This window comes from Pteropus alecto, unplaced genomic scaffold (assembly GCF_000325575.1).
Source record: "Pteropus alecto unplaced genomic scaffold, ASM32557v1 scaffold105, whole genome shotgun sequence".
Lineage (NCBI taxonomy): Eukaryota > Metazoa > Chordata > Mammalia > Chiroptera > Pteropodidae > Pteropus > Pteropus alecto.
The window spans coordinates 5,646,532-5,667,855 of record NW_006436294.1 but is presented as its reverse complement, the minus strand read 5'-3'; the positions used below and the strand labels follow the sequence as shown (position 1 = coordinate 5,667,855).

General features: G+C 52.4%; 1 protein-coding gene across 1 annotated transcript in view; it reads left to right on the top strand.

Annotated features, from left to right (window-relative positions):
- Positions 1 to 21,324, top strand: part of TRAPPC9 (trafficking protein particle complex 9) — a 329,454-nt gene that overhangs the window by 38,246 nt on the left and 269,884 nt on the right. Inside the window, exons 8-9 of the mRNA XM_006912937.3 lie at positions 805 to 948; positions 15,986 to 16,112. Coding sequence (XP_006912999.1) covers positions 805 to 948; positions 15,986 to 16,112 — 271 coding nt within the window. The remainder of the gene's footprint in view (positions 1 to 804; positions 949 to 15,985; positions 16,113 to 21,324) is intronic.

Here is a 21,324-nt window from a genome sequence, read left to right as displayed (position 1 = left end):
AGGGGGGTGGGAGGAGTAAGGGCTGAGCAGAGGGGCCTTTTGATCCGAGTCTTAAATCTTTTCTCCCAACTTTTCTGTGAAGCCCCTAGGGCCCCTACACGCGGCAGGGTGTGGTAACTTATTTTGGATTCCTGTCACCACGGCTGCTTCATGAAGGGTTTTAAGGTGGAAAATACTTAACAGTGGTAATCATTGCCAAGAGGGGAATGGAATAATTAATTCTAAAATTCTGTGATCTTGAAGAGAGCTTTTTTAATGGCCGTGCAACTGATTTCTCACCTTCAATCTCAAACGTGCGACATCATGTTGGAGGAGCGGCCACGAAAGCTCGCTGATGACCTGGTTTCCAATCCGTCTGCCTTTCTGTACTTTTGTCCTGCTTCGAAGAATATTGTGCTTCTGAGGTTCCTGTCCTTGGCAGAAAGCCCATCAAATATCAGTACCTTGCTGGAAAAAAAGTGTGTCTAAAACTCACATACAGGCCCCGGAAAACATAATCTTTCATTTTAACCTTATGATAATTCAAAACGGGTTTGTTTATAGTCGTGTCTTTGCAGAAGAGAGAGAAAGTATAACATAAAACACATTGTAACGTCTGAAAAAGCACGCCCCTTTAGAGTCCTTCTCTGGGATGAGTAAACGGGGTTTCCTGTCGGGGCTGACGGTTGAGACGTTAGTCTTTGGAGCTCCAGGTGTCCCCCATTCATCGCGTGCACGTGTTTCGAGCCGCGGCTCATGTGCTGTGCGCCGTCACCGGTGTCCCGTCCCCACGCGCTTTCATGGAGCTTTGTGTTTTGGTCGCAGGAACGCACCGAGGCTGGGCGGCCGTGCAGATGCGTTTGCTTCACGAGTTGGTCTACGCCTCCCGCAGGATGGGGAACCCTGCGCTCTCCGTCCGGCACCTGTCCTTCCTCCTGCAGACCATGCTGGATTTTCTGTCAGACCAAGGTGAGTGTATTCAAGCTGATTTTTTTTTTTTAAGGAACGATGAATGAGGGCGTTCTTGCTGCTGGCCCACGTGGACACCTGGCTCGGGCTTAGGTGGGCGGTGTCCCCAGTTCTCCGCCGGTAGAAGACACCGTGCTCCACCGTGTCCTCGGCTCCCGTGCTGCCTCTTCCCCCGCCTGGTGCCCTGTGCCGCTGCCCCTGGGTCCTCCCTGGGGTCTCGCTCCTCAGCCTCTCTCCACACCCCACTGCATTTCTCTACTTCTGGGCCCCATGCCTGGGCCCCCCTTGTCTTTCCTGCATTGTGTGAACTACAGCTGTCAGCGTATAACATTACGTAGAGAGGAGCGTACTTCACAAGAATACAGCTCAGTGGATTTTCACCACGTGACCACCACGCGACCACCACCGTCCCCGGCACCCAGGTCACAAACGTGCTCAGAGCCCCAAAGCCCCCTTTGTGCCCACTTCTGGTCACTTCTGCCCTCAAGGGCAACTTCTGTCTCGACTTCCAAAGGGATCACGTGGTATCTTGCCCACAGGTCAGGCTACTTTTTCCCGGGTTCCTCCTTCACTCGTCCCCTCCCACACTGCTCCTGGGTGCCAGCTGCTTTTAATTTCAGCCGTAGTCTGTTTCCAACCCAGATTCGCCCTGGGCCCCGGGCCCGTTTATCTCATGTGCCGCAGCTGGGACTTCCTCCTCTTTAATACACTTCTTCCCACGGCAGGGCCTTTGCGCTCTCCCTTCCAGCGCCCTGACCCCCTTCACCTCACAACTCCCCTGGTCCCACTGCCTCTCGGACGCCTCTTATCAGCCCCCAGAGAGACGAGGCCCCCTGCTGTTTGTCTTCTTCCTTCACGAACTTCTCACAGTTCCGGCGGGAGAGTCGGGGCGCACTCGGGGTTAGAGCCCGTCTTCCCTCAGAAGCTGCACAGGAGAGGGAACTTGCTAGGTGTTAATTAGTGATCTAGAGACACTGCATCTAGATGGGAGGAGCCAGGCCGTTTGACACACGGAACAGATTGCTGCCTCCGTAAAGGGCTGCGTACAATGGTGTTCGGCTGGCTGGAGTCTGGGACGGGGACGAAGGTCGGATGGTCTGATGGGCTCTTTCCCCAGCCTTGATCTGTCCTCCCCGCAACCTCAGGTCGATAATTAGATTCCTCCTGGGCCTCCATCTTCCCATTCGAGCGTTCCATGTCGGCTGGTAGTTTGTTGTCATTTTAGTGGTGGAGGCATTGATTTACGGGGCGACCCTCCTCCCGGCGAGCTCATGGTGGCACTCGTGGTGTCAGCGTTCAGCACTTGTAAATACCGCTGCGTGGAAATTAAACGTGGATCCGAGCAGCAGCCGCGAGGGAGGAAGAGGAGTGGGCCCGAGGAGGGGCCTTTCCCGCCTTCTTTCCCGGTGGCGGGTCCCTGTGTGCACGTGCGGGTGGAGGGGGTGTGATCTGGGCTTTCTTGCCCCACCCCACATACCCTCCGATAGTGCGAATGTGAGTGAACTCACAAGGTAAGTTGCAGGAAAAAGCTCTCGGTTCCCCAGGGCTTTGTTGTTTTCCGTGGGGTGCGAGACCGAGGTACCGATGAGGACATGGGGTTCACTTCTCTTCGGAAGCATGACCGTGGCAGTCGTCACCATCACTGATGCGGGGTCACCTTTGCTGGGGCTTCCCGAGTGGGCATAAGGGACAAGCTGCCATGGCACGCGGCCGTAGGTGGATGGGCTCCGTGGGCTGTGTCGCGGAAGGGGGGGGCCTCTGGCCCCGTGAGGTCCAGAGCGGCGCACGCCAGTCTAGCCCCCGCTTTTCCCACTCCTTCTCGCCCTGCGTTCCGGCCGTCGGAATCCTGGCGGCTCCAAACGTCGTGGCGCTTCTGTTCCGTTGCCTCTGCACGTGCCGTCCCTCCTGCCCTCTGTGTCCACTCCCGTTTGTCACATAGCCCAGGAATTTGTCCCTCTCTGCCTGCAGCGCTCCCCCCTGGGGGCCACGGCATGTGCCCCGCCGCCGTCCTGGCCCCCGCTGCTCTGGGCTGCAGTGGGGGCGTTGCTGGTCTGGTTCCCGCCCACCTCGCCCGCAGGCTCCCCAAGGAGCCCCTCTGAGGGTACCTCGGGCAAAAGGACCTTTTGTGGGTGGCTTCTCGGTGTCACTCGGGTCTCACTTCAAACAGCAAGTGCCTGTCCCTGACTTTCCACTGTGGCTCCCATCACCTGTGCCTGGCAGATATCGGGGAATGGAGCTGTGGCTCGGCGACTTGGTTTTAGGTCTCGGTTTGGCTCCATCTTCACGTACGGGCTGGGTGACTCTAACAGGCCGCGAAGCCTCGGTTTCTTTGTCTGTGTTGTTGGATGGGGATAAAAGCATGTCGGGCCCCTGGGAGCGGAGACCTCAGCTCTCCGCGCCGTGGCCCTCGCTCCGTCGTTCTTGCTCCTATTTTTCTTCTCTCTCCTTAACATTCTCACGTGTCTTGTGCATCAGGAGCCGCAGACCTGGCTTTATTCGCCACCGTCCTTGCCGCTTTGCGACCTTGGACAAACAGGTTAACTCCTCCCAGCCCTGCTCTTCCTGTCTGCACACGAGGGCCCGGGGCTGTCCCCCAGTGCTGAGAGTCCCGAGTCTCATGCCGAGCGAAGGGCCCGCAGAGAGCCTGGCACAGAGCGGGCATTCGGGGTGAGCCCTGGAGAACACGTGTTGCGGGACGGCCTGGTTAGGGCTGCGGAGGGGCAGTCGGTGTAATCAGTGGACGCAGTGCCATGGGGACGCGGCCAGTTCTTTCCAGGGGTGGAGGAACGGTTTGGGCAATGTTCCACGCGGGGTACTTTTGACCTTGAAGGACCAGTTGGTGTTTGCCAGACCTGACCGGACCCGGCAGAACGAATAGTTTCAGGTAGGACGACTTTCCCTTGTTCTGGCGGAACGAAGAGTACTTGGTCCGTTTGGGGCAGCGTGCGCCACACTCGTGTGGTGCGACTGTTGTCTGGGACTTCGGGGGCGAGGCGGTGACCGGCGGTTGTGTGGCGTGGCCTGGCCCTTCCACTCCTGGGCGTGTGCTCCAGAGGTCTGGAATCACACGTCCGCACAAAAGCTTGCCCGTGAGCGTTCGCAGCAGCGCTTTGCACAGTGGCCGAAAGTAAATGACGTAGTAGGAACGCGGCGTGGCGCCTGCTGTCCCGCAGCTCCCGTCCCGCCTCCGTTTGGCTAGCCTTGGCCTGCCCTTCCCGTCCAGCGTGGACACTGCATGCGTTTCTCCCTCCGAGGCCTTTCTTGGTCCTTCCGCTAGCCTGTGTTCCCCCGAAACGTTCCCGCCGGAACAGCAGTAATCGCCCGTCGGAGCACTGTTCTCCCACGGTATTTTAATCACTTACTGACTTGACAGGCTCCCCGCTGAGGCCAGGGGCTCTCAGAAGGTGGGGTGTCTAACCTGCTGTTTTCCTGTCTGTCCGCTAGTGGCATGAATTGGCATTCACGTATTGTCAAATGCAATACTAATGAATGTTTTTCCTTTTTTAAAAACGACTCCATGAGATATAATTTATATACCACACAATTCACCCATTTAAAATGTACACTTCAGATTTTCAGTATATTCATGGATTTGTGTGCCTATTAGCACAGTCGATTTAAAAATATTTTCATTACCTCGCAAAGGATCCCTGTGTTCTAGGGCCAGCAAGGGGCACGTTTTGGTGCTCACACCTTGTCGGATGCATTAAAAATAATTACTTCCTTTTGTTTGCTCTCTCTCTGTTTTTGGTTCGTTTCTGCTGTTTCCGGTAGTGCTGTGGCGAACGTTTTTCAGGTCTTTGGCTTTCTGAGCAGGAGAGAGATTTTATCAGGAGAGGCGCTTACTGGGTCAGCCACTGCGAACATTTTTATTGCTGTTGAGACCTATTGCCAAATTGCCTTCTGAAAAGATGGCTCTAATTATACCGCCAGCAGCAGTGCAGCTAATCCAGTGTGTGTGGAATGTCGCCTTACTGTTTCAATTTGTATTTTCTTGGTAACTTGCAAGATTGAGTATTGTCCCCCTGTGTTTGTTTCCGAATTGTATCTCTTTTACTTTTACGTGAAACTCTTTTACAGCCTGCTTTCCTGTCTCTTGCCGCCTTTGATTCTCATTTGTCTACGTTTGAGAGACAGATGGTCTCCTGGCCACCGTGCTGATGAGGCCTGTAAGGCTTCGAGATGCTCATTAAGTAGTTTGCCCGAAGTCTCCAGAGTTATGCAGGGCAAAGCCAAGTCTAGAACCCAGCTTTTAGCCCCAGTCCAAAGGACATGTTCAGAGCTAACCAGAAACCGTACTCTGTGCCACGCTAGGCCTGGGTGGTGAACAGCGGGTCAGCGGGAGTTAAGACACCTCTTGAAAGTAGCCGAAGGTAGCGGGAACATCTGTTTTGAACATTTTAGGATGAGTCTCCTTAGCCTAATTTGAAATTCGAAACCACTGCTAGAGCTTTGGTAGACACATCTCCGCGTGACAGAGGGCGAGCCGCAGACCGCACGGTGGGATTTGGCAGACGGCGCGGAGCTCACGGCGTCTGCTGCACGTCGGCCGTCCTTTCGTCGTTCATTTTCCCCGTCTCGGAACCTCAGTAAAGCACTTGCCCTGCCTTTTCCGTGTCCGTTGAGAAAAAGCATACCCACCCCCCCGCTTTTTTTTTCTTTTCTCTCTGGCATGTTTGATATTTTACTTCTTGTTTTAATTCCAGGACAACTTTTTACTTTGTTTCCTCTTCGGTGAGCCCGTACCCACCGGTTTAGATGGGCCCGACAGGAAGGCGCCCCCCACTTCCTCCTCCTCCTTCTCTGAGGTTGCGTGATGCTCTTTGAATGAGAGCGAATTGTGCTGTGAAGAGAATAAGAAAAAATAGGATGAGCAATTCCTTCAAAAATTTTGTTTTTTACATGTAAAGTAGATAGGTTTTTGAGTTTGAGTGCAATTACCGTAGACCCCAAGGGCTCGTAGAGGATGCATTTTAGGGTTTCCAGGAAAACTTTATGGAGAATAAGGGGCAGGGAAGGGGTGGACAGTTATGCAGGAGAAGATCTCATTTCCTTTCCGTAGTAATTAGCGATCATGTCTCATGAGTTGGGTACTGTGCCAGACACGGGCGGTGGGAGTGGGGACCTCTGATCTGAGCTTTGGGACGGTGCCAGCAAGGTTGTGGGAGGGGCGGGGCCCTTGCAGGCAGTGGCAGTGAGTTCTGAGTGCTCCTGGTGTATTTGGGCATAGCACACGTGCCGTATAACATAAGATGCCCACACGGCAGTGGGGCTCAGGGATTGGCAGGGGATGCAGCTGACAAGACAGACTGGGCGGGGTGACGGCAGCCCTTCATGCTGGGCCAAGGGGCAAGGACTAGCCCTGAGGGTGGGTGCTCAGCGGGTTTATCAGCATGGTTGTTATGTCACTTCATCTTGGAGAAGGAAGGGACAGGCAGAAGATGGGGAGTTTGGGCATGAAATGGAAGAAGCCACAGTTTGCCGCCTTCCCCCTTCTTTGGACCACGTGGTTGTTTACACACTCTGGTCTCCGCTCCTCACGCATGGGCGGTGTCGGCCCCTGGCTGTCTCTGTCCTGCAGCTCCTCCACTGCCTCTGCTCTGGTGACTTCCTAATCCACACAGAGGGCCCATTCAGCCCCCGCCCGCCCTGCTCCGCCTGCACGTTCCGTGGGCGGGCTCCGCTGGCCCCAGGGCTGCGGAGCGCTCTGCACGCGTGGCTCCGTGTTCGGTCCCACCCAGAGCTCCGGACTAGAACGTCTCCCTGCCTCCCCCATCTGCACGTCCCAGCTCAGCACGTGCCACCACTGTCCGTCCCGTCGCTCAGGCCAGAAACCGTGAGGTCGTTCTTCACATCCCCAGACTCCATGTCTAACCTAAGCCCTCACCTGTATGTCACGGGGGCTTTACCTCCTCAATACATCCCAAGTATGGCCGCTTCCCGCCGCCTCCGCCCTCACGACACAGTCCCAGCCGCTGTGACGCCCCTGCCACCCTGTCCAGCAATCGCAGCCCCATCTGTCTTCAGCATCGCGTCGGAGCGCTGTCTGCTTCACACTCTCCGTGGGCTCCCATTACACGTGCAAGAAAATGCAGTAAAATCCGCATCGTCGTCAAGGGTCTGCCAGGATCCACGTGATTTTATTGCTCCTCTCCGAAATGATTCTCCCTCTGGGCTCTGTCGTTCAGTCAGCTGCAGCCGTGTTTGGTCTTCTTTCTGTCTCGCCAAGAAAAGGCCGTCTTCGTCTCCATCTCTGGCCCATGCAGCTTTTCTCCGGGGCGTCGTGTGGCTTTACTTCATCCTTCCGGTCCGATTCAGGTGCCCGGCTCACTGCCTGGCATCATCCTGCCTCTCTGCCTTTCTGTTGTCAGCCTCCTTCTCCACCAGGACACGGGCTTCTCGGGGGCACGGACCAGTCTGTCACCTAGGACTGTGTGCGGCAGCTGCTCAGTCAGTATTTGTTCACTCCGTGTCCAACTTGGGTGCGTCACCTACCTTTCCACCTCATCTTCTGAGCTTGTGAACCAGGCACAGTGAGGACCTGCCTCCTGTGGTGTTGAGAGAGTAAGAGACAATTAATCTATGTCGCTGCCACCCCTCTATCTTACGTGGAAGCTCCAGCAGCTGCTAGATCACCCCCGCCCCCACACACACACCCCTCAGCTGGGTGTGGATTTGGTTATTTGTTTCAAAAAAAAGACTTAGCTCTCAGGAAAAATACTTATATTTTGAAAGAAAATATTGCTCAGCCCACAGTTAACTCAGAATTTACGATGCCAGTCCCCACTCTGGTCCCAGGACCCAGGAGTCCGCCTTTGACAAGGTCCCCTGGGAGGCCCGTGCAGGAGCCGCGCTCTGCGGGCTGGGAAGCAGGCTTTCATAAGCAGAAGTTACTAGTGGGGTGTTATTCACCGAGGCCTTTTAGAGTCTTTGCTCATCTCTGAGAAGCATCCTCCCCACTTTGGAAGTTAAATGCTTAGAGCCGCCCGCCAGCCTCAGGGCTTTCTGTGTCCCACAGCGCCCCCTGCTCCGTGGGGGGCGGTAGTTCCCAAAGCAGCCTTGTGGCCCGGGGAGATTTCTCATGGTTTGTAAAATTATATGTATGAAAAGTAATGCAAAATGACACGAGTCGTGTCACATTTAGTTAGAGGGTTAGTGAAACGCTTTTATTATTTACCCACATACATAATGGTAACTATTCTGGGAAAGTCGGAGGATGCAGCGTGGGGAGGGAAAAGAGCTCGGCTTTTGGGAGTCAGACAGGAAATAATTTTGCGTGCGTGTGTATGAAATGCTTTTATTGAAAAGAAAGATCCCGAGGCTGACATGAAATCTGAGCTTGCTGGTGCCACGTGGGTCGGCAGCCGTCATCCGTGAGTCAAGACAGCAGACGCAGGCCGGCAGCGTCGGGCGCGAGACGGAGCGGACGCCGAGATGCCCTTCTCTGTGGTCGCGCCCCTATGCTTGCTCACTTTCCATAATTCTAGACTTCTTGCGAATTATAATGTACTTTTCTGGTCGTCTTCTATAACCCTAGGTAGACGTTCTTTACATGTTTTTGAATTTCAGTAAATTGTGAAATGGTACTGAAAAAGAGAATGCATTATTTTACTAGCTTTTGGTATCAGAGATTATGGGTAAAATAACATGACCGCAATACTCGAAAGCGCCTATAATATGGACTAGCAGCTTAAAACACGCAGGGTTTGGGTTGAAAGCCCTGCATCCTGTGTCTTACTCCTGTTACAAAGTCCACTCAGGCTTTAGATTTGTGTTTCGCCCTTGACGTTCACATAGCAAAGCATGAAGGACCACAATGTGAACTCTGGCCGAAAATGAAGAACGCGATTTTTAAGCTGTGAAGGCCACGTGTGACTTCGCTTCCCGCTTCCTGCTCCTGACGTGCTTCTTCCCCTTGCGTTCTTCTCCAGATGGCGTGTGTGGTTTCCTCGGAGTTTCGATTGAGTCTGTGTCATCTTCCCAGCTGGGTGGGGGAGAGGGGAGGATGAGCGTGTGCGTCATTCCGTTACAGGGTCATCTTCCCAGCTGGGTGGGGGAGAGGGGAGGATTCCGTTACAGACGCCTGGAGGGCCGTCCTCAGCGAGAGGAGTAACTCGCGGTTCGTACAGTCCCTTTCCTCTGTTCAGAGATAGACGGGAGGGGTCGGACGGAAACCGGCAGCAGCGAAGGGAGCCTCTGACTTCCATTAGTCTTGCGTTGACAAGGTAAACGCCGTGTCGTACAACATAGTAAGTACCTGCTAACAAAGCACGTTCTTGGTAGAGAAACCACTCGTGTAAAATAACGAGAAGAAAAACGATCAATATGTCAAAATCCCAAACATGTTAGTGGATTTACTAGTTATGAGGAAGTACTCATTTGCCAAGTTTTACGTGAACCGAAGTACAGCTTCCTAGGGCAGTTTGAAAAAGGCGTTCTGCGGCTTCTCGAAGGATTTCGTCTTTGCGAGACACCGTGGGTCTCAACGGTGCGTGCTCTGCCGCGGTGGAGGGTCCCGCTTTCTCTGCCACCTACTGAGCAGGATGCCTGCACAGCGCCGCCCGGGCCAGACTCTGCCGCTTCTGGTCGGGAAGACGGCGACACCTCCCTGTCTCCCAAGTCCCCCTTCTTACCCATCTTCCACCCAGACTATAAAATGATTGGCCTAAGGCTGGTACTTATGCATAGCGATCTTCTGCTCAGGTAGCATCAAAGGCTTCCCGTTGCCTGCAGGAGTCAAGTTCAAGTTCCTCAGCGTGTTTGTTACACAGTGTTCTTTTCGCTCCCACCCAGTCCGTCCTTTCGCTTAGGCACTGGGCTCACCTGCTGTTCGCGGAGCGGATGCGCGCCCGTGCGCGCCTGCGTCCACTGCAGTCGCCCTACGAGGCAGCTGTTCCAGGCTGTTTTTACCATGAGGAAATCGAGGCATAATGGGATGAGCTGACATGCCTCAGGGCTCCTAGGTAGGATTGGGATTTGGACCCTGGATTCTGGAGATTTTTTTTCCTTAGCTTCGATCACCTCCAGTTGTCCAGCACACTCGCTGAATTCACTGAATGTTGCATCTCGCTGCCTCACACTGACAAGGAGCAGAACCCACCAAAGGATGTGTCAGCCGAACCCTCCAAAGGATGTGTCAGCCGGCGTCGACCCCACAGCTCCAGCTGTCTCTGTCACAGAGGTTATCTCTCAACTTAAATGTAGTTGTCGTTCGTTTCAAAGACGAGGACGGGATGAGATAGAAAACGTCAGATTTAATTTATTCAGCTTCTCCTTCGTTTTATTGCCAGCTCATTACTTTGCTTCTCAGCCCAGAGAGGATGTGTTAGAAGTTGGCCATTCATCAGTGTCACAGTGGCTGGGGCCGGGGCGGGGGGCGGGGCTCTCCGGGGCTTCCACCTGATGGGATGCACCACATCACATCACGTCACGTCACGTCATGGGGCTGAGGGAGGGCAGGCCAGGAGAGAAGTTACACATTTTTCGAGTATGTCCTATGGTCCCCATTTTTACCTTGCCTTTCTCTGTCCCCAGTTCCACATCCAGCTGTCATTTGCTGCAGACATTGGGGTAGCCAGAGGCAGTCCAGGATTGGGCATCTTCACTGCATTGCAGCTGCCTCTGTAAACACTGGAAATATCTGTCGAATAAAATCTCTTGTTACCTCGTAACTTGTGATCAGTATGTCGTGAAATCAAAAAGGCTTTTTACCTTAAATACTAAGTAATATTTCCTCAGGAATGTGACACAGAAGTAGGTTTATTTCAGTCACATACTTCCCCTTGGGGAAGAGACTCGAGCAGCTGGAAAAGAAACTTTTGGTTTCTTAAAAAAAAATGAAATTAGCATTACATAAAAGTAATCATTTGCATTATGAAAAACAGATTATTAAAAACAGACATTACAGAGTGGGTCAATGAGGGCATAAATTTAAAAAGTTCTGTGAGGATTTATGGTGGGGATTTAGGAGTTAAGCTCTTAGCGTATTCAAAATATACTTTCTTTAATAAAGTTTGCTCATCATTTACACAATTATACTTCCAGTCCTGACCCTGAGCTTCAATTTCCAGATGAAGGCTCGACGTGTTCCCTGGGGGGGTCATCGGATTCTGAAGTCACTTTATTCTCAGAAAAGTTGATTATCTTTTCTTTGTGGGTGTCACCGTTTTCTTATTCTTGGAAGTTGAAAACTTTGGAGTCAACCCCAAATTTTCCTACTTATTCTTTATCTTGTTAATGGCTTGGACATATCCTATACTCGCTCTAAAGCTCGCGTTCTTCTCATATGGGGTTCCTCTTCCTTCCATGTCGCCCCTTTGAACACCCACTTCTCGGGTTGGTACGGGAGACTCTAAACCATCAGTTCCTGTTTCCTGGCTTTGCCCCTTCTGATCCATTCGTCACATGACGCCAGAATTCCCTCCTGGGCCCGCACGCCAAACCCCGTCCTCTGTCCCTGAACCACCTCCGCTCCTGCAGTCTCAGCTCTGTCTCCAGGACAGTCGCGATTTGCTTCTAATCATTGTTTCAGGTTGACTTCGTAGTCCCGCCGTCCGTGTGATGTGCGTTTCATTCGTCGTCGGCTTGTGTGTCGTTTTTCAGGCGTGTCAGGTGGTTTTTCCCGCTGCTCCCTCTGCAGTATGCACTGTCCTCACACTTTCCCTGTCCCCGTGTCGTTAAGGAAGTGCCCGTCCCTCTACCCTCACCTCGTTACCTCACTCAGCTCTCAGCCCAGCATTTCATTATGTCCTGGAGTGACTTCCCTCCGTGGTGCCCTCACGAGGTCACGGACTCCTTGGCCATATTGTGTTTGCCTTTTGTCCTTCGTCGTTTTGGACAGTGCTTTTACCGGAAAGGTGGTCAGTACACGCGGAACTGAATTGATTCCCAAGTTGCTCCTTAGTCCGTCTTAATCGAGACCCTTCCAGGCGGAGGAGGAGATGGAGGACCTACGAGCGCATGTGGTCCTTGAAGGTGTGGGTCCTGTCAGGTGCTCAAGGCAGGGTCCTCCTCATACAGGACAGATGCTCCGTGTTTCTTTGTGAAAGGGGTGTCGAATGACATGCGAAATAGTTTTAGAAGAAGGGGTGGTGGCCACGCGTAGCATTTCGCTGCAGGTGAGCACTTGGCAGAGAAAGAGCGGCACACCCAGCCGGGAGCGAGGTCTTTCTCTGCTTCGGTTTGCTCACCTGCAACGAAGAGACAACAGTGGCACCTCCCGTAAGGTTTCGGGGGCCATCTAATGAGACAGCACATGTACAGTGCTTGCCCCAGAGCCTGGCGCATAGTAGGTCCTCATGAAACATCAGCTGCCACTGTAGATGTTGTCCTAAGCACTGCCAGAGACAGCTGTATGAAGACTGCGATGTCGCCACGGTGAGCTTCTGCTTCGGTCACGAGGAACCCCAAATTTCCTTATTCCACTGACATTTTAGGATGCTACGTTTTTCACTCACATGGAACATTTATAAACGATCCCTGATTTTTCCTTATAAAACTTCTTTGAAAATTCAATTCTTAAGTATTTTCGAAATAATTTTTATTTTGCCAATGTGTATTCCTTTTAGAAGTCTTGGAAAACATAAACAGAATGGAAGAAATTATGCCTGATCCTGCATGGGCAAATACTGTGGACATTGTGGTATATTTCTTTTGTATTGTTTTTTATTTTTTTTAAATGGTTTTATTTTTAAATTGAATTTATTTTATAAAAATAGTTTTGCATCCTGATTTTCCTTATAACAGGCTTTTCCCACATTATCGCAGAATCTTTATAAACGTCGTTTTTAATGGTTGCATAAATTTGTATTCCGTTCCTGTGCCATATCTCATCTAACCATTTCTTCATAATTGGATGCGCAGATTCTTTCTAATTATATATTAAGTCTTCATTCTGAAGATAACTTCACCTTCTGAGTGTTATATTGAGGTCTCTAGAGATATTCGGATATTTTCTAGGTAGTGCTTTAAATCGATGATGATGTAATAGGCTGACGGCTTAACATAATTGCCTTTCATTCTGGTGGAACATGTTTATATACTTGAAGAGAACAAGGAAAAACATTTACTCTCCTGGTGTACTTGAACGATTGTTTATCGGGGCCTCCGAGGTGTCACTATGTAAATCAAGTGAGAAACAAACATAAAGTAATGCTGACGGGAGGCTGTTAGTGTGATGGTCCCTCGTTTGCGTTCTCTTAGGAAGGAGCTTGTTTTCGTGACAGGCTCGGTGGACGTCGGCTGGTTTGGCGCTCGTTAATGTCTGTAGCAGTGGCACGTGACTTTGCAACCTTTGTCTTCGGACCATCGTGCTGCCTGGTTGTGTTTGCAGAGTGAACAAAAAAAAGCTTGAGTTGATTTTTCTTGCTGTGTAAGAAGCTTCGCTGGCCGCACACCGTGTTTCAAGCTGTCCGTTTTCTTCCGTATCCTTACATGTCGGGACAGTCTGGGTGGGCTGTGTGACAAAGTGGAAAAAGCAGAAAGAATGAGCTCGTAGGTTCAAGTATACGTCAGGTTCAGCCACCTATTACCAGAGTGACCCCAGGAAAGATCACTTGACCTTTCCAAGCCTCAAGTCCCCTCCCTGTAGAGCGAGCACGTTAATGCCCAGGGAGGTCGCTCTGGGTTGAAGCCTGGGCAGAGAATCGGAGAGTCTGCGCCTGGCTTGCGGGCAGCGTGAGCTCAGGAGAGGCGCGTCCTGGGTCCTCGCCCCTGTGGTGGGCTCCCCGCGCCTCGGAACTAGCATCGCTCCGCTTCAGACTCAGTTACTAGTTCTTCCCGTCTGGCTGCCCTTAGCCTGTTTCCCAGACTGCTGTCCGTGGGCCCTGTTTCTCCCACGTGCTCCCTGCGCTCCCCGGCCTCCCCCGGGTGTGTGGCGGGGGCCTGCCCCATCCACGGGGCCTGTCTGGGTGGGAGGGCCTGTCTGCTCAAGTCTTGGTGTCAGAGAGGATTGGTGCCTCCTAAGAAACCGTGTCATGTCCTTCAGCGTGGTCCGTGTTGGTAAAGGTGATATTTTAGCCTCCATCTTTTCTTTTCGGTTTGTTTTCAACTTATTGAGAAACGAGGCGCACGAGAGGGGGCCTCCTTGCTGGGAGCCCCCGGAGAGATCCCGGCATTATAATGCAGAAAGATCAGTAACGTTATTCTGATGAAAATATTCTTGCCTTTCTGTTCTCTACCTGTTTATGATATCATGACCGACCCAACGCAAACATGGTTGTCTCAGATTATTACCTAGAAGAAACAAGAATAGATACACTGCGAAATCGCGATGTGCTGGTTTTCATACCGGCATCCGCCCTCGAAACGAGCAAGTGGCACTCACTGCGCGTGGCATTCACTCCACAGGAGCGCCGTCCACGGCTCAGCCCAGCGATGTGCTGCACGTGCCTTTCCTTCTTGGGGAGCTCTGCAAGTGGCATTTGGCATCGCAAATAGATTCATCCCCTTCTTCATTTTAGCAGGGTTGGCTGAAAGAGCATAATTCACGCTAACGAGATACCTAGACCCCGAGTGCTCTACCTAGCATTAGGCAAATGAGGTCATTGACGCGCTGTCAGCCGGAGCCCCGTGGGAGAGCTATCATCTATAAATTGAAGATGATTTGATTATTTAAACAGTTTTGTTCATGTTGTGATTAACATAACTGTGTTGTATTCAGAATTAATTCCGGTTGCTTTTCTGCCCTCTCGCTCCCCAAAGAATGATGCCTAGACATAGAAAATTCCTGTGGCAGCAGTTTACCCATGAATATATGTTCCTGCAGTCTGTGAAGTCCTTGCCTGGGAATTTGTCATTTATGGTCACCAGCCTTGGCGGAGCACTCGGCCTCACTCTGTAGCCGTTTACCCATCCTCACATCTCCTTCAGTGCGAATGTGTGCGAATGTGGGATAATGATGACAGTTATCATCACTCCACTGTGCTCGCTGCCCGTGTCTCCCGGCTTCTGCTGCCAGCGCGTGATCTCATTTCATTCCTGGCCGCTCTTTAGGTGGGAAGGTGAGGTCCAGAGAGGTTGACTGGCTTCCCGAGGTGGTCAGACCACAGACGGGAAAGGCCGTGCCGTTGACTCAGACGCGGCTCTGACTTCATTGCCGCAGGCCTCCCCGATGGCTGTGTCCCTCTGTCACTCTCGTCTCTCCCAGTCTTACATCTTCCTCTGTCAGCAGTGACAGTGGAAATGGAGGCCAGAAGGATTAAATCCCTCACGCGCGCCCACCCCCAGTTCCTTAACTTCGTCCCTGTAAACAGTATGGTGACAGGACCGCAGGCTTAGGGCCAAGCGCATGATCTTTCACAAATTGCTCAACTTCACTTGGCCTCGGCTTTGTCATTTGCAGAATGGGCACAGTGACGCCCGCCTGCCCGAGTTACTGTGAGTTTTAGAGCAGGAAAGCACTTTTGAGCTCTACAGTGTGACAGGTACAGAGTCCATGAGCAGATGTTTGGAGTGCGTTGGAAGTATAAGCAAACATTATTTATTGTCGCCTATAGCCTCTTTTCCTCCCTCCTAGTGGACGGGATGGGGACCAAGTGGAGAGAAACCGTCTTACCTCACAAAACTCTATTTTGGCATAAAATGTGTGAACTTGTGATTATTCTTTTAAATATCTTTATGCAGAAGGACTATGAACTCCTTGGGGATGGGGCCTGGCATTTTGCTTGGTAGAAAAATATTTCTTAAGTAATAAAATACACTGATTCTGCGGTCCTGCCTACCTGCCGACTTTCTTGGAATTTGGTGAGAATTTGTTCTCTTGGAAAATGAAATTTCCTCGAAGATAGTAACTTAGTTTTCTTTTTAGCCACAGGTCCTTAAATGGAGCAGCTTCTAGTGATTATTTAAATAAATTGAATATAACGTCTCCTTTCTTTTTTTCTCTTGTGGTCACTGCCCCCTTATTTCCACTAGAAGGTTGGGCTCGCTGGACCATTAGACATTGGCTTAAGAATTTTATTTATGGCTGCATAAAATAAAACCTCCCACGTTTACTTTTGTTTAATTAACCGTCGTTTTGTTTTTATTTTTCCATCAGAAAAGAAAGACGTGACTCAGAGCCTGGAGAACTATACGTCCAAGTGCCCCGGGACGATGGAAGTCATCACCCTCCCGGATGGCCTGACCCTGCCGCCCGTGCCCTTCACCAAGCTTCCCATCGTCAGGTAAGCCGGGCCCCGCCGGAGCGTGAAGGGTGCACGTCACTCTGGAGCATCGTCCCCTCGTCTGATCGTGAGTACATGTCTTTAGAGGAGTGTCTGTTTGTCACCGGCTGTGTATCCGGTGCATTTTCTCATCAGACCTCATCAGCATTCCTGTGACATATGAGCAGGGGTATTATAGATGGGAGAGTCGGGCCAGTGACATTGTAACTGTCATAGTCACGTGCCTATTCAATGACAGAGCCAGATACAAGCCCACGTCCACCTGTGTCGTGACTGCTCTGCTGCAGTCACAGACCTGGCCTTGTCACTCTCCTGCTTACACACTTCCCTTTTCTCAGACGGTGCAGGCGCCCACGGTGTGGGTGTGGCCCCTTGGTGGCTTCGCTGACATGCCACCCCTGTCCGAGTCCATGTCTCCTCTCCTCTCCCTGATGTCAGTCTGTTGAAGGCTCGTTCTGTGACTCACTGCACGTGGGAGCGCTCCGTGCGCTTCCCCTGCTGCCCGCCACCGACCCGGGGCTGCAGGCGTCCCCAGGGTTCCCAGAGGCCCCGCCGCTCGCCTCTCTCACGGACTCGCCAGGCGCACAGCCCCGGAGCGACCTGTTTAGGGGACTGTCCTTCTTCGCAGATCGTAAGGTGTTAGAGATGGGGGCTCTGTGGCACGTGCCGAGTGGGTACTTAAAAATTTTATGACCGAATCTCATGGAATGATTCCGAGTTTCTGAAAGACTTGTGTGAAGACTGTAAACACAGTGGAAACTTGCCATTTTGCTGGCCACGGAAGTGCTGTGACCTTAGGCTCTACCCAGTGGGAGTGCTACGCATCTTTGGGGCAGTCCTGGCTTGGCCATCGTCCCCAGGTCCCACTGGGCATTGTGACATGGCGGGAAAGGCTGTGCGGTACATGAACAAGTCACTTAATCTCCTTGGGTGTCAGTTTGCTTATCAAAACAGAATGGCAGTGGTTGTTGGGGAACCCGGTGGCATGGCGTGCGCAAGCGCGAGGCAGTGCTTGAGAGCTGCGCTCTCTCTCCCTGCGCGTCCTCGCAGGCCGGGCAGCGCCACCGCACGAGGCGTTCTGTCACCCGAGCGAGCGCCATCTGCCCCTGAGCAGTGGGGCGGAAAGGGTCGCTGTGCACAGATGTCGCTGGCAGGCCAGCCTTGGGTTATAAGATGTCCTGGTGGGCACTCTGGGACTAAGGAGGTCATCAGACGGACGGACTGTGGCCTGAGGCGGTGCTGAAACCCCTCGGAGCAGACGTGCAGCGCCTCAGCGGGGAGGCCTGAGGCAGGGCGGGCGTCCTCCCGTGCACGCTCCTCCTCGTCGCTGTGTCACTGCTGCGGGGGCTGGTGGGGCCGTCCTGTGAGTAGGGCTTCAAGTACGATGTGTTTGATTTGGGATTAAGGGCATGATTCATTTTTGAAAAAATTGAAGACTGGATAAGCCTTTCTTAATAATTTATCTGCGTCATGACCTGGATCGTTCTTAAATCTAGATAGGCTCTCTAATAGATCCTCCTGGGCCTCACAGAACCTTCTGGGCTTCAAATGCTGCACCTAGATGTCCAGGCTTTGTTCAGTGGAGCTGGGGGTGGCGGTGTCCTGGCAGGTTACTGGGACTGAGGAAGACAGTGGACGTTCTCCTCACGGAGATGCCAGCAGAGAAGCAGGCCGGGTCCCAGGGGCAGCCTGGGTCAAACCTAGGTCCCGGGGCTTGTTCTTCCCCAGTGTGTGACCTTGGACCTTGGCCTCCGTGAGGCTCAGTTTCCTGATCTTTAAAATGGGCTTAAAGTTGCCGGTCCCGGGGCTGTTGGCTGTTTTGCGGAACTGATGCCACAGAAGCGCAGAGTGCCCTGCGTGCGCGTAGCACTCGGCGCAGAGTGGTTTTCTTCCCGGAGACATTTTTATCCCTGCATTTTTCAATAGTGCATTGATTGAAAAAAACAATACTGTCACCTTCACGTTTTAATACCTTGGCTGTTTAAAGCATCGGCGAGGACAGATCGGGTGACGGCGTAGCGGTCTACCGCTTAGGCCAGCGCCGCTGCAGCTGCTGTGAACGTGGGCCCTTTGGCAGCGTCTCTCTTTCGCCGTCAGGGGCTTTGTGTCCCGCGTGGGAGCACTGCCCCCCGAGCAGCCGCACGAGCCTTGCCCGGTGTCCTGGGGCCAGGGTAGTCTTTTACCTGGTGCAGTCGTGGGTTATTTTAAGAAATTTGATTTTATGTACTGCCCGTCCTCCGTGTAGATACGTTATGAATGTTTTCGGAGACTTTTAGCTAGAAAAGTAAGCCCTGTTTGTCCTGGCGACTCATTCATGTGTCGTTCTGACTCAGTCTCCTTGAGAACCGGAAGGGAATACTGCACGAGGTTAGATAGGAGGAACGCGGCAGTGGGCTCTTTAGCACAGTCCACAGCAGCGTTTGCACCGTTTGCAGAGTGCAGGGAACTTCCTTTGGGAGATTCGGAAGTCAGGGATCTCGCAGCCTGCTTTGCTCCGTCTTGCTTACAGAGCACAATCCGATTTCCTTGTTTCGCGGGGCTTACAACATCTGTGGTCCTCTCTGTCTCCAGACTTTGATTGTGATCCCCTGGTCTTATTAACTCCACTCATCCTTGTAACCCTTGCAGAAATAGTCAGAGTAGGCACATGTGTAAAGGGGTTTTAGTCCTTTGTTCAGGCTTCATCTTCTGCTTGAGATGCCTTTTCCTCCCTTACTGTGCCTGATGGTACTTAGTCATCTTTCAAGATTTACTTAAAGGATCATCTCCTACATAAAGCCTTTTCCTAAAGCCACTCAGATAGAAATGACTATACCTTCTGTATAAATGACAAATTATTTCACCTGCAAAGAGCAGAAAACCTAGCAGTGGCTAGCCAATAAGAGGTTATTTTTCCTAAAATTTATTAAGAAGCCAGGAACAGGTGGCCTCTCTGCAATTGTCTTTGCCTCATGATTGTCAGATGGCTGCTGGAGCTCCAGATAACACATCTGCATCTGAGACAGGAAGAAGGGAGAAGTGGCAGTGCCAGCGATGCCAATCTTCTGTTTATTAGGATAGCAAAAGTGTTCTCAACGGATTCATGTTGGGCTTCTGCCCCAGTCTCATAGGCTTGAGATGTGCCGAGCTCTCCCAGTCTGTCATGTATGTGGGCATGGGAGGGGGCGACGAATTGGTCCTGGGTCAGCTAGCCAACAGTCGGCCATGTCTCCTTCTGTTGTACTTAGGGAACTTGATTCCACATCTGTGTTGACACATGGGGTCCTTCTCTTCGACAAGCTCCTTGAAGAGTGCGTCTCCGTAGCCCCCAGGAAATCACGTGTGTTGAGCAAGTGAACAGGTGTGTGCATGAGGCTTCCCTGTCCAGCTGGAACACCCACACCCGACCCAGACCATCTTCGGCTGAAAGGGCCTTTGTGGCCCGTCCACCTGAAGAATCCGGGGGATGGGGGGAGGTGTCAGGAAGGGCTAAAGCTGGGATTCAGACGACCTCATCAGAACTCGGCCTTTCTCTTCCTCGTAGCTCTGTCCTCTGCAGCATTGGCCTTAGTCTCGGGCCCCAGCTGGCACCCGTGTGGCCGCGGCAGCTTCTCATCCCCTGACGTCCCGGAAAAGAGAGCAGGCAGCTTTCCGTAACGCCTGTGGGGGAAAGAAGACGCTTCTTTCTTTCAAGCTTCTTTCACGAATGTCCCCTCGCTTTCCACTGCCTCCGATGGGGTTGTGGATTCAGAACTGAGCCAGCCCCCCAGACCTCGCGGCTGAGAGGAGGGCATGTGTAGGTTCCCTAAAGCCCGACCTGAGAGTTGTCGGCACAGGCAGGGCGCACTGGGGGGCAGGGAGGCAGCCGACAAGGACCGCCGCGTGGCCCGCCCCCCGCCTTGCCCCAGACGAGGCCCAGCCTCCGGCATCTGAGCTGTCATGCTCGTGAGTCAGGATGGCGGCCGCTGTGGCGCTGGGACCGTGAGCCCCGTCTGGAGGCGGCAGCGCTGTGCTCTCCGAGCTGCGTTTCCTCTGCCTCGGACTTGCGATGCCCTCTGACCCGGAGGGTGGCCGTGCGCTTCTGTTCTCACTAGTACGTGGGCTTTTGTTTTGGTTCGAGATTAATTTTCACGCACAGATAGTTTGGTTTGTTGCTGTTCTCCCGAGTTTCCGCCGTGAGGAAGTATGAAGAACGGGGATCGATGTGGCGTCCGCGCGCCACGATTCTTCAGCCTCTGTCGCTTTCCTTTTTTCTTGTCAAGACAAGGTCTTTTTCCTCCGAAGATACACCACGGGTCATACTTCTAGAACGCTCCATGTGCTACCAGCTCCCCCAGACTTCTCTCTGCCGTGGTTACGTGCGGCGGATGTTGATGCGTAAGCATTTCTTTGGGGTTCAGAAGGGAAGGACAGGAACTCAAATTTATTGATGTGTCTTATTTATGCTACGCCCTAGTAAATGCCCTTCATGTAAAATTGGAAAAAAACCCTAAGATTTTGTTCCTTAGTCTTACGTGTAAATCCTGTTTTTGACGTTAATCGTGTGGCTTCGTTCGAGTTATCTCACTTCTCTGAGCCTCGGTTTCTTCTTCTCAAGCGGGGGCTGACGATGCCCATTTCTGGTTCGAATGGGAAGTGCGGGAAGGCGCTTTGCCCGCAGGGAGGCTGTCTGCGGATCTGGACCCTTCCCGAAGTTTGAGGGCGCTCTTCCTCCTCCTCCGTGGGGGCGCCCTTTGCTGCTCCTTGTCAGCTCTGAGCTTTGTTTCTATGCGTGAAGCGGAATCAGCTGAATCAAGCTCCGTCACACTCTCAAGAAATGCTGAAATGCAGCTTTATTTATTTTTTAAATTCCTGTCATCCACAGCCAGAAAAACCTCCATGTGGCGATTACGTGGACTCGAATGTCTTTTGCTCTCATGTTCGCAGGGCAATGTCTCGGGGCTGGGGAGCTCCGGCATGGCAATGAGCTTCCAGTGCGAAGTTCCCCGCTGGCTGTAGACGCAACGGTGCGTCTTCTGATGAGACAGAATCGCCGTCAGGAAATGCGTATTTTATTTGGTCTCTCTGCACCAAAGATTCTATCGTTTGGAAAGTAAAGAATTGGTCATCTTCATTTCGCAAGGTTTTCAGCGCGGGGACCATCACTAAGTGCCCAGATGTGGAGATAGAAGGTACGCCTCTTACCTGCGAAGTGATCCTCGCCTAGTGGGGGAGGCAGGGGGGTGAGCCCCGG